This window comes from Acipenser ruthenus, chromosome 23 (assembly GCF_902713425.1).
Source record: "Acipenser ruthenus chromosome 23, fAciRut3.2 maternal haplotype, whole genome shotgun sequence".
Lineage (NCBI taxonomy): Eukaryota > Metazoa > Chordata > Actinopteri > Acipenseriformes > Acipenseridae > Acipenser > Acipenser ruthenus.
Window position 1 is genome coordinate 1,238,109 of NC_081211.1, and position 13,383 is coordinate 1,251,491.

Sequence of the window (13,383 nt, forward strand, 5' to 3'; positions counted from 1 at the left end):
GCTGTGCACTATACAAAAAGAATATAAGAAATGTATGTGTACAGTATATGAAAACTGTTAGGCTAACAGGAATCCAATACAACTGGTAGGGTAAGCCTAATACATACCAACCTCTAAATGTACTTATTCAAAAAACAAGCATTACCGTGGATGCCTGTTTTTCCAGCAGTATGAAAATCCACTCTCCTGCCATACATACATTGAACGCTTCAGGAAATATGATGAAATCTCACGTTACTGAGCTTAAATGCTTTTACCAGCCAAAGCTGCTACCTTGGAGCTAACGTTTGCCCGTGCTTTTAAAAACATTTCTTGGGATGCGTGCAGCCGCACACTGCGGTATCCAAACAGCACTCCAAACCTCCACTACATTGTGGAACACACGCTGTGGTTAAAAGCATTGTGCTTGTGGAACAGCAGAACAGGGATGCAGGTGCGCTCGGTCCCATCCCATACGCCTTTTATTTGAATGTTATCTAGTTACTCATATTCCTGTTAAACTGCAATCATCTAATATTTAACTTAAACCTTGCCCCATTGGAGAAAGTGCAGACCAGGGGTGTCCAAAGCTGGTCATTCCACGCCTGGTCTTTGTTACAACCCTGTTTTCAATTGTTTAACTGAACCAATTAAACCTGCATCCAGAACCTCCATCTGATTTGACTTGTTAAACCCGGAGTGGAGTGACCCTCCAGGACCGTAAGTGATTGGACACCCTTGGTGTAGACCATGTTAATTCATTGATTTTCCAATACAGATTGTGACTGTGCTAACCGAACATGTGCTTTGGTGTTGCAGAACACGGTCAGCTATTAGTGTCCCAGACTATAACCACTTTACAGTTCAGGCAGGTGAGGTGAAATAAAGTGGTTTACACCTCTTTACTGCAAATGTGCATTACATATATGCTGTTGAAACCAGGCTGCAGTTCACACTGGCACACAGCAGCACTGTGGTTCCCTTTGCCTTCCCAATGTGCTTGTGCATCAGGACCACTGTGCCAAACCCACGTTAGCAATATCAGCTTTCCTAAAGCATCTGAGACAAGTTATTTACAATAGCTGCCCTTTCAGGTAACAATGATTCTTCCAATACAAAAACTACAAACTCCACAAACAAAATTAATAATAGCAATAATACAAATAAAAAGATCCCGTTGTACAAAACTGGCCAGTCAGTTTCTCATCAAGATTACAAAAAAACATCATAATCATCATAATCATAATCATAATCATAATAATAATAACAGTAAACATGTTCAATTGATGCAGTAATCTCATGCATAAAAAACATATCATTGTGCGCAGTCTACGATGCAAATCAAGCTTCTACTTGAAGAGCGGTTAATGGTTTAGTGATGGTAGCTAGTTGACATGCTTTGCTGGCACATACGTTTTTTTTACTGTGTTTCCATGTCAAGTGCAGCTCCAGATACTGAGGGACTGCTGTGATCGGATACATTTTCTCATATATATATATATATATATATATATATATATATATACATATATATCTTCTAAACTCCTCGGCTTGTCATTTAAAACCCTGTGGTGGACCAGATATAGTCAATGTTGTCTCATCCCTCCCCTCGGTCCTTTTACTCTGATGGTAACGAGACTCAACTACAGATGATTAACTGAAGACCATGTGCTGATCCTTTCCTGTGGACCACGACTGTACATCGCTCAAGGCTCCAGTGCTAACTCCGATTGCTGCCCCTTGCGTGGCAGGCTGCTTCTGTCAGCGTCACACACGTAGGGAGGTTCCCAAGTTCAGGAGAAACAACAGCTCCTCCTGTATCCCAAGATCCACTGGCGAAACTCTTGCAGGCAGTCTAGGTTCAGGGTGATATTGATGATCAGGTAGGGAACATGCAGTGGGGTGCATGCTATTGTGACCTGTAGCTCCTTCATGTGTCACAGGCTGTTTCATTCTGTTAGATCTATTTTTGTTTTTTTAATGGCAAACAGACTTGACTGTTTCTCACCTCCACCCCCTGCCCCAAGTGTAATACTGCATCCGGATGTGTTATTTTTTTATCATTGATTAAATGTAATGTCAAACAAATGACACCAGAATGACATGCAATCGTGAACATATTGGCAGTCCTGGGACATTTCAATGCTGAAAGACGAGAGTTGCTTCTTCAGACTCTTATATTGGACCCTGCTGAACTTGGATGAATGTCTTTATAACAACTGTTCACACGTTACTGAATACACATGTTGATATCAAACCATGTGGCGGTTTAGCTGTAGTGATGGGCCCCTGATCGTCAACACCCACTGTAAATTAGCAGAACTCCTCGTTGCAACGGGCCCGCACCTTCTGCAGCTCCAGCTCACTTCTATAGGAGAAGATATTCATTTGTTTATTGTAGCATCCAGAGTGGGCTACATGTGGCAGTGTTCAGAGTTCAGATTCACGCATGCATGCAGAATGTTGCATTGCTTGCCTTGTGCTTGCAACCCCAGATCAGAGTTCATGATATTGTTTACTTACTGGTTGCCAAACAGAAATCTGTGCAACCTATATATATATATATATATATATATATATATATATATATATATATATATATATATATATTAACAAGTTTTGTTTTTACTAAATGGAGCGTAGCTCAGCAAGGTATGTTTGTTTTAGTTTTTTTTTGTTCCAGCTTGGAAAAGCATCTAAGTACAATACAATATTTGATCAGGAACAAGAAACAGCAGGAAGTCTCAGCTAAAAAGCATTGATTTATTACAGCTTAAAAGTGTATCACCTTTTCGATGATGGTTCCAAAAACTGGGTTTCTAGGAACACAACCTATGCACAAAAATGCGTCATAGTAAGTCTCTCAAACAAGTTTGAACTAAGTTTGTAGTTTTCTATTTGTGCCGTGGATGTTCCTAGCTTGTATTAGAAGGTTCAAGAAGCAATCCCTCCATGTTGATGCCTGCTAAACGTTACTCCTCGATTTCAGAATGTATATAGGCACCATCTCATGAGTATATTTTCAAAGTTGACGCAGTGGGTATTTCAAATCCTTAGAATCAGTCCTGGTTTCTTTTTTTTTTTTTTTGCTTGCTTATCGTGCCTCCGTTTTGAAGGAATCGAATGAAGAGAGGTTGGGACTCCTTTGAGCTCAGCTCGGAGCGTTGTGTCCATGCTGGGCGGAGGGGGGGACCAGGCGGTAGGACACCCACAAAGATATCTGGTGTGAAGCTGGAGACCTTTACAGCATTGATTTTGAGTCAGACTGCATGTCCAGCTGTAGCTCTTAAGAGTCTCGGAGATAAGGCTCTGGCATCAGAATTGAATCTTAAAACAACAACCAAGAAAGGTGATGGGGGAGCTGTACTGGAGGCAGGCTAAACATCTCGTGGGTGCTTCAGTATGCTCATATTAAATAACACACTGTTAAAAGTAAATCATATTTGCAATATACGCAATCGGTAGACATCCATTTGATTTCCAGACATTTCTGTCCTGGTGTTTGTTCGTTTTGTTTTTTCTTTTTAATCCATTGTTTTTTTGCATTTCCATTGGAGTCAATGACGTCTTCTGCCTTTGACTATCTGCTACATATTTCATTTAATAATAATTGCTTTGGTTTTTAAAAAAATAACATTTTTGTTTGTTTGTTCAAGGTTTGGCATGCAGGGTAATCAGTCCAGGGTTTGAAATGAAAGTTAAGTAGGAACTATGTTGTCAATGCTTGCGTTTCCCCTCGGGGAATTAATATGGATAGATGTACAACAGGAAGCCAGTGATCTAGGACTTCCTGCTAGCGGAGAGGGTTGTGCAGAGGGCGGCTGGCAATAAAAAGGAATGCTACATTTCTCAGAAGGAGTGAAAACACTCACCAGCACTTAATCAGTTCATATAGAACGTAACCATGGAAACGATATTTATAGTCTGTGTCTTTTCTTCAGCTTGTTTTTAGGCTTTTTGTAATCTGTATGTACAGCTAACAGGACACAGATAATTATTCCATCTGCTCTTTTTGTTCAGCGCGATTTGGATTTGATGGATTCAGTTTACATTTACACCAAAGCATAAGTCACCCCCACCCCACCCCACCCCACCCCACCTCCACAACCCTGGTCCTCTTTTACACATTAGCATGGGCAGCTTCAAAACCATTGTCAAGCCGCCGTTAAAACCAGCTATACTTCTGCTTTGGTGTAAATCCATGTACTTCTTTTCCAATGTTTTTTTACATATACATGCATATAGCTCATATACATATTTACCATATACAGTATATAAAAAACTATATATAGAGAGCACATATATATAGATTTATATACTGAATAAACACTATATACAAAAATAGATATGTATATGTATATGCATACTGTAAATATATATATATATATACATATATATATATATATATATATATATATATATATATATATATATGCAGTATATATATGCAGTATATATAAAGCATCTGTTGCCTTGGGTTCTGCGCTTCAGATTGAGATGAGACCCATTGTGCTTTATATATACATGGACACAAACATAGAGAAAAGAGCCACATACAGTCAGACACACTGTTTCTGTTGTGGATTGGCGCTGGTTGAGCAGAGATCCTCCCTCCCCTGGAGGAGGTGGTCTGCACAGTGCCCCCCCCCCCCCGATTCGGCCCCCCGTGGGGGTCTCTAGGTGCAGGAGGGGCTGGTAGAGCTCTCCAGGGAGGACTGGGACAGGCGGCGGGTCAGGGGCCCGATGGTGGAGTCAGCCAGGGAGGAGGTGGGGAACAGCTTGTACCAGCCACTCACCATGCTGGACAGGTCCAGCTCTTCCAGCAGGATCTGAGCCATCCCCATGAAGCACTTGTGGTCCATCCGGCCGTAATCCCCCCACACAATCACCTGGACAGGACGGAGAGGGAGAGGGAGAGGGAGAGGGAGAAGGAGAGGAATTGAAAAAATATAAAGAGTTTTAGCAATAACAAAGAAGATTCATATACACACATATATATATACACACACACACAGCTGAAGAAGGGCTTTTGTACAAAATTTAAACCTTTTGTGTACACTATAGTGATACCTGCTTTCAAACATATATACTGTATATATATATATATATATATATATATATATATATATATATATATATATATATATATATATATATATATATTATTAAAAAGCCTGCACGTTTGCAGTTTTTTGTTCCGATAGAAAACAGGTAAATGGAGCTCACCTGTAACACTTTTCCTTGAGGACTCTCGTCAAACTGAAGAGTCTGCTGGTAGACGGGGTCCAGGGTTTTCTTGGCCAGCTTGGTTTTCTTCTTCGCCAGACAGGCTCCGTTCTCCAGCACATACACCTTGACATAGGCAGCTGGGAGACGAGACAGCAGTTCAATATGGGTCAGTATGTCATCTCCTGGTATTCACAGATACGGACGCTCTGAATAACTGGAGCTAAAGTTCTATCGCAAGTGGAAAAGCCATTCTTTGTTTGCCTGTTGCTGCATCTGTAGCAGAAGGTAATAAACGAAGTCTCAGTGCAGTAGAGAAACACTCTGACAATCTGCCTTCTTTAATGTAGACACTTATCTTCTATAGGACTCATGCTGCTTGATAACTTATTAATAACAGAGAACGAGGACCGCAGCATTAAAACACTGACATGCTCAACATGATAATGCCTCCTTCTTCTTCTAAGGCTCCTTCCATGTACCTTTCTTCCCCAGCTCCCACCCATGAATGAGAACCCTTGCCAGTTGCTAGGTTAGTTAATTATAATGTCCTTATACAAAATAAACCAAATTAAATGCATTCACAAATTAATTACTTAGTCTACTTTTTTTATTATGTATACTATATCAAGTCTATTTTTTTATTTCAGATATGTATGATGGTTTAAACAGTAAACGACTATCTGCACAGTGTTTAATCTATTAAACGCAGATTTACAGCCGACTCTACATCGTTTTTAAAGGCTATACAAACAGCAAGCAGCGTTGGCTCACCTGGAATTGATTTGGAGCCTGGTTTCGGGGTGAGACCGCGGGCCTGAATGACCTCCACCTCCAGCTGTCCATTCCTGTCCACCATCCCAACATGGACATCGCCTAGAGACAGGACAACCATCACACTTTTTAAAATTTGTATCGCAGTCTGGTGATGAACAATTCCTGAAGCTACTGGCTCATGCTGCAATATAGTCCAGCTTGCATTTTAACTACTGTGTACAGTTATTGCTTTTAAAACTCTGTAATTGAAAGGCACGTGAATCTCTTGAAATGTTAGCTTACTGGCAGGATGGCATCCATTTACTTTGCAATATATTTCCTAGCTTGTAAAACACATTTGGACGATGCAAGCTTGACATGAAACAGCAGAGGGCGCTAGATACTACTACATTTTATTCAAATAATGCTAAAAGAGAGAGGGAGAAACTAACCAGACTGACAGTACCAAAAATGTAAAACAAATACATTGAACTGCAAAGCATAAATCTGATTTGATCTGTTTTAGATCAAAATTTCCATTCCCTAGCGTTGCAATGCTGTTTCCAGTAAACATATGGAGGTGTACTGAAGGACACCAGCAATAAGCAGCGAGCTAAATGCATAATTCTTACAACCAGGTGCAGCTCAGAGCATATACCGTACAATTTAATTAACCAAACAACAAAACGAGTAAATCTACAGCACTAAAAGTGTCACAGCTCACCCATTGGATACGTGGCTAACGTCTGTCGGCCGACGATCTGGGCGGGGCCGAGACCGTCCAGGAAGTCACTGAACTGGCTCTCCGCTCCCAGGCGTGTTGTAGGGAATATGAACCTGGGAGGCACCCAGAGACACACAGTGAGTCAGGACTACCAGCTATGGATAGTTCTATATGTACAAGCATCACAGGTTTACAAAGCAAAACATCAACACCGCTGGCGGGCAAATGCTAAATCAAAGGGGCATTAATAACACTTTACTGTAGCTTTTAAAAAGTGCATAGACGTTGTTTATTGCAAATTTACAGTACGTGTACTAACAACCTAAAATAATGTAATTGTAGTGTTCATCGAATTCAGGGAAAACGGTCTGAAGATACAGCCTAATCATCAGAGGACAGATGAAAAGTGGGTCACCAGGACTTTTCTCATAATCTCAAAATGCTATGCTGAGGTATATCCTTACCGATAAAAAAATCTAACAAAAATCTGACATTCTGTGCAGAGGTTCGGGTGACTTCACTACATCCTGCTCTCCGGAAAACTTAATTCCCTGCTCTCATGGACATGCAGAAAACATATACATTTATACGGGATGTTCTGGTTGCTCATGCAACCTTTCTCAGTATTCAAATCAGATTGCAGACTGGCTCCAGTCTGCAATGAAGAGCATTGAGAGTCAGCGAGCACTCACGTGCCCTCCGAGCTATTGCTGTTGGTGCTGCCGTCAGTCGACTCCCTGCTGCCTTGCCGGGTGACTCGGCTCCTCATCTCCACGGCGATGCCCGTCTCCGTGCTCCTGCGGATGTTGCTGCGGAGCTTCTTTGTGCCTCCATCTGTACGGGGAGAGAAGGGGGTCAATACCACCACAGGGTATGATCAGGCACTACTTACCCATTCCTTCATCAGCAAGTCACGTCAATGTCCATAACCCTTTTGAAAGAGGTATTCTCGACCGCTGCCCTGTTCACACATGCCAAATCTAATGGGATCCACGCTTCCTATTTCAGGAATCCCAAACCCTCTCTAAACTCTGCATGCACAGTAATCCAGTTTGGAGCTGGAATCGGGCTGGGGCTTCAATCGGATTGACGAGCGCACAGAAGCGTTGATTCCACCCAGTTGAGTTTGGCTGTCAACTTCTGCACTTTAGTTTTCGTATTCGAAATAATGGATTTCAAAATGGTACACAACTTCTTGTGCATGTCAGTGTAGTACAGGGGCCTCCAACCCTGGTTCTGGAGAGCCCCAATCCTGCAGCTTGTATAGATGTCTTTACATCATCAATGGCTAAAGATCTGGATCTCATGTTAATCTTGTCTAATTAAACCAATAATTGGTTCAATTAAGTAATTGTGAGCTCGGCTGAAACAAAAACCAGAAGACCCTGCAGCTCTCCAGGAGCAGGGCTGGAGACCCCTGGGGTAGTACATATTAACAACAGAAGTGATGGAGAGGGGGGTTTATTTTCACAGCAGCGGACAAGGGACACGTTTGTGAATAGGGGCCCGTTGAGTTGTTTGAGGCCTGAGCTGTGAAATTTCTTGAAACAATTTGTAATTTGAGACCTCCAAACTCGCGTCTCCTAGTGAGGTAGAACCTGGAGCGGTGAAAAGCGACCGCACATTCCCAATGCCCCTTCCCCCAACCCCAACACCTCTTCCTAACTGCTCTTTCAAATGAACGTCCATCCGGGGGTGACAGTGGAAGGAAAACAACTCTCCGAGCCCTTAGATCACAGCTGGGTCTTTTTGAAATCAGTCTCTTCCATTAAAAATGTTAAATATACCTTTGAAGTCCGGTTCCAACTGTTCGGTTTTGATGAAATAGTCAGGAGTAAGCAGATGTCAGTCCGTCAGCAGTCACCGGTTCACTCTGACTCTGCTGTTGCATTCTGCAGCCGTGCGAAGCCACATTTGTTTTCTAAGTATCGATGTTTGAGAACACAGCTCTCCACATAGATGTATAGGCTTAAGTAAATGCATAACCCCTCCATTACTTGTACAGCCCCCCAATTTACACCAAAAATTCAAGGGTACACTAGCAGAATGAAAATGAAACCCAGAATACTCGACTAAAAACACACTCTGCACCACATGACTCGTTGTGCACCTGTGAATTATTCAGCTCCTCTTTCGATCGCTAGACTTCGCATTGTTTATGTAACCCTGGTCAAGACGTTCCCGAGTAGCTCTGTGACTAACTCAAGATATTCTCGGCTGCAGACATTATAAATAGATCTTCATCCACCCACCCTCTGTCCACCTTTGTTTCCGTGTGTCTTTCTGGCAGCTCTATCAGTACATTGTCATGGCAATGCACTGGACTGCGTTACGAGCACGTTATTAATAGGAGCTTTGATCACGGAAACAGAACGCAGCCTCTTAGAATGTTAACAAGCTAATAAGCACAGTTACAAATCCATCACATTACTGCTTCTAGAGAAACTGGTTCTTTTATACCGGGGAAAGGGAACGTCGTTCTTAGACATGTTAAGCATGGCTGGTAGTTTGCTGCTGCAGATCGGTCGTGATAGACTGAATTGCTTTTCAAAATCTGGATTCATTACACTAATATTGCTTGTACAACAGGCAGCTCTTGTATACTGTTTATTATTATTTGTTTATTTAGCAGATGCCTTTATCAAAGGCGACTTACAGAGACTACCCAATCAAAGACACAATTGTGGAATATATATAAGCAATGACACACTAGAGGGGGTGGGTTTTACTGGTCTGCTGTGTCTCCAACCACCAGAGAAACAGAGCTTACAAAGTGCCCCATCGTATTATTTCTTTCAGGATGTTTCAGCTGAACAAGGGCGTTTGTCTGAAACATCCTGAAATATTTGTACAATCAATAAAAAATGTAAACAGTTACATAAATGCTCCCAAACATATAAAAACACAGATCATATAAAAGATCAGATCTCTCTCTCTCAGTCTCTTTCTATCTCTCTCTTTCCCTCTCTCTCTCTCTCTGTGCCTTTCAGCTCTCGTCTCCAGAAATATCTCCGTTATTAAAATTCCACTCACAGCGCAGCGCTTCCCAGAATATCTGCCAATAATTAAACTCAGTCTGGGTTGAGATCAACGGTGCCGGAACCTTTAAAAAAGTAGGGGGTGGGTGAGGGTGTAGCCCGGGGGAGAGCATGGAGAGGGTGAAGGTGTAGCCTGGGGGGGCATAGAGGGGTGAGGGTGTAGCCTTTTATTTCGAACATACATCTCATGAAGTAAAAGTATACAAAACTATACTCAGAGTATAAACAAAACTAAACCTTGTGTGCTTTACAAGCACCTTTGTTCTCCCCAGTCAAATTGGCTCTTCTCTAAAGACTCTTTATCAAACCTGTGTTACATGGCTCTTGAACTTGTAGGCAGAGCATCTTAAAACACAGCCTTGTAGTCAAAGCACACCGTGTTGGAGTGATTCCAAGACCACTATGAGAATGACACAGAAGAAGAAGGGGACATTAAAGAATAAGGGATAACATCTGAAATGTATGATACCAGATTCAAGGTTTTCTAATGCGCTAACAGTGCGAAGGGTTTAGCCGCCACACCTTCATTGCCATGCACTCTACTTGTAGAAATCCCTGCCTAGGGCTGCCAGGGGCCCCTTCCCAAAATCTGCATCTGGCCAGGCCTTTCCATTACTGGGTAGCTCTTGCTAATAGCTTTGAGAACCTGTTCACATTATGTCTGCCCCACACCACAAAGAAAGAACTGAGAAGGACATAAAGGAGTGCTCACCAAGGTTCTAAAATGGAATTCTTCTAAAAGTATTCCTTTTTACTATTATTAGAAGACCTGTTAGTTCTTCGTTTTTCTTTTTTACAGTAGCTCTGTGCAGCAAAACAAAATCCGCCTGGTTCTTCCTGGTATCCAATCAGTCACATGATCAGATTACAGCAAGACAGCAGGAAGGGATTGAGTACCAGGAAGCAGTGACACCTCCTACAGCTTCTTCTGTCTTTGAAATATCTTCAATACAAGCAGAGAATCGAAAGCTTTTCAACAGAAGGAAAGGGGGACCAGAGATACTGTTGATAGTGCTGATAATAAACTGGGTTTGAAAACATTGGTTAGCCCTCTAATTGCCGCCTATTAGATTACTACAGCACACCGTCGAGCAGGCTGCAAAAACAGCTGTTTCTTCCCAGTTTAACCTCAGGTTTCAACAGCATCTTTCTTCATCTGTTGCCATGGCAATTTCTTCTGCAATGCAGCAGGACCCCTACGGACGGTATCCAATTTTTTTTTTTTCTTTCTCCTCTAAACTTGTCAGAACTGGAAACCAAGCTGCATGCTGCTGGATGCCAGACACTCACTGTAAGTGCTGTAAGATAGAGTCACACTGTTATGCTTTTGTTATCCAGCAACATGTCAAACTGAACCAACACTGCAGCTTGAGCTGTGATGAACAGAACTGACAGCTGATCAATGCAGTGTGCTGGGTAAACCAGCACGCTCACAAAGGAGCAAAGCACAGGTTTCACTGACAGCTGCACTGATACTGACTGATATCAAATAAAATACCAATAATCCTGGGAAAACGGGGGGTCAATAATTAACCCTGTCCTGTCACTCTTTAATATCGGCATCTAGTAGCCAATTCAGGGGGTCTGCCAGGTGGCACAGCCTGCCATGCATATAGAATGTAAATCACACACATATCAGAGTGTATGCTGATGGTTTGTATGGTCATGCTAAATATGCACAGTACTTCAGTAACTATATTTGTAATGATCAAGGCATCAATGTTACAAAGGGCTAGTTTACAGAGAATGGTATTTTAAAAAATAAACTGCACACCTCTGTTGGAGAATAGTATGCATTATTGAAATGACACATATCTATAATACCGGTATGTCTGCAGCTTGACCCTCAATGCTTCAGCACTCTCAGGAGACACCTGAAAGCAAGGAGAGGCAGCAGAGACAGGACCCTCACAGTCATGGAGACTAATTGGAGGATCAATAACAAGGTGTTGTATCTTTCTGTCTGATATCCTGAGGCTTGGTGGGAAAAGGGCTGGGGTTCTAGGGCAGCTCTCCGCTATGTAAAAGTTGCACTTGAATTTTTGCTATGCTGCTCGTCTGCGCTCTGTCATGTTCCCGCTACCCTTTTACCATGCTTTACTGCACTTTGCTGTATTTTTACAATGGCGTACTGCCGTAAACGTTTGTCCAACGCAGAGTACAGTTGTTTTAACGTGCATGTTTAAATGCCTATCGGTTAAGTGCTCCCAGTGTCTGAGATTTGATTATGTTTGTAGGAGTTATTCAGGGAGTGGCTGGATAATAGAGGATGAAGAGTGGTCTACGGGAGAAAGAGAACACAAGGGTTTTGTAGGCATCAGTGCCACTCACAGAAATTCAACTGCACACCAGGGTGCAAAACACTGTGATCCAAAAGTGTTTTTCTTTAGTTTTTGCAGGCTGTGTTTTTACATTTTGGTGTCTGGGGCTGTGGTCTGCTCCTTCTCTTCTGTGTTGCCGCCTTCCTGTTCTTTCTTTATATTTTATATTTTGTTCCTGGGTTGCTATGGAAACCTTGTCTCTGCCAGCCGCTAGTAACCCCCCCCCCCCCCCCCCCCCAACTGCTTCAGTGCGCACGCCAGTCCCTGTCAGCCAGGGAAACAGAACAACATGCTGCTGCCTTCTCCCTTCTCTCTGAACAAAAGGTCAAAGAAATATGCTGATGCCCATTATCAGAATCATTTCAATAAAACTGTATTAATGGTCTGATTGCTTTTTTTCTGGTGTGTTTGCTAGCTGTGACATTACAGACAGGTTTTATCAGAGTGTGCACTGATAAATGATCACCCGTTGAATTCTTTCCCAGTTCAAACCAGTTCCTGTAAACATGCCTTCACGACTCATGCCACACTTATTCAGAGTGACCCACAATCCAAATAAATTCAACCAGGACAGACACTTGCTTGAACATACCCACTAATTTATACCTTGGGTCTTTCTGTATCGTATGCATTTATGTACAGTGGCTAGTGATTTTAAAACCTTGCTTGGCACCCCTGTACGAAATGTCCTTTATAAAATAAAAGCATTCTCAGCTAAGGCAGCAGGGCTAACCACTCATACATCAAAGGGGTTTCAAGGCTGACTAGCAGCAGGAACAGCAGAGAGAGGAGGACGATTGCAGTTCGGTGCTTCACACACACTTTTATTAATGATTTAAACAAACAAGACAAAACTCCCAGCTCTCACAGTGCCACGAAGAACACCCTGCTGCTCCCAGTCCTTTCCCTAAACTATCCAACCCAGAATCGGGCTCCTCTTACAAACCATGTGGCCAGGGCTGATTGACAACCATCCAATCAATCAATTGTCAACACCTGGCCACATTCTGCCCTTGGATTTGGCAGGGATGGGATTTTAACCCCATACCTGCCAAACTTATCCAAAATAAAGACTTTACTTACAACAGAAAAGTCACATACAATATTTACAAGTGAAGGGCCTTAGCCCTGCTTCATAGGCTCACGATCAGTTTATTCAAGTAAAAAGGAATCAGATATAATGCTGTTTCAGATTTTAAAAAAACATACATAAAAGCCCTTATTGCATTTACATTTTTAATGGAGATGATGAGAAGTTTATACATTTTTTTTTTTTTAAAGGCGCTTTCTTTTAATTGGCTAGAGCGGTGATGGCAAGATTCTATCAAGCATAGCAACT

The 13,383-nt window shown here is 42.1% G+C and overlaps 1 protein-coding gene across 2 annotated transcripts in view; it reads right to left on the minus strand.

Annotated features, from left to right (window-relative positions):
- Positions 1-4,419: 4,419 nt before the first annotated feature.
- Positions 4,420-13,383, minus strand: part of LOC117414053 (regulating synaptic membrane exocytosis protein 3-like) — a 32,950-nt gene continuing 23,986 nt past the window's right edge. For both annotated transcript variants that reach the window (XM_058997348.1, XM_034906438.2), the window contains exons 3-7: positions 7,378-7,519; positions 6,686-6,798; positions 5,980-6,081; positions 5,206-5,345; positions 4,420-4,868 (exon numbers count right to left, since the gene is read on the minus strand). In XM_058997348.1, coding sequence (XP_058853331.1) covers positions 4,656-4,868; positions 5,206-5,345; positions 5,980-6,081; positions 6,686-6,798; positions 7,378-7,519 — 710 coding nt within the window. In that variant the 3' untranslated portion in view covers positions 4,420-4,655. The remainder of the gene's footprint in view (positions 4,869-5,205; positions 5,346-5,979; positions 6,082-6,685; positions 6,799-7,377; positions 7,520-13,383) is intronic.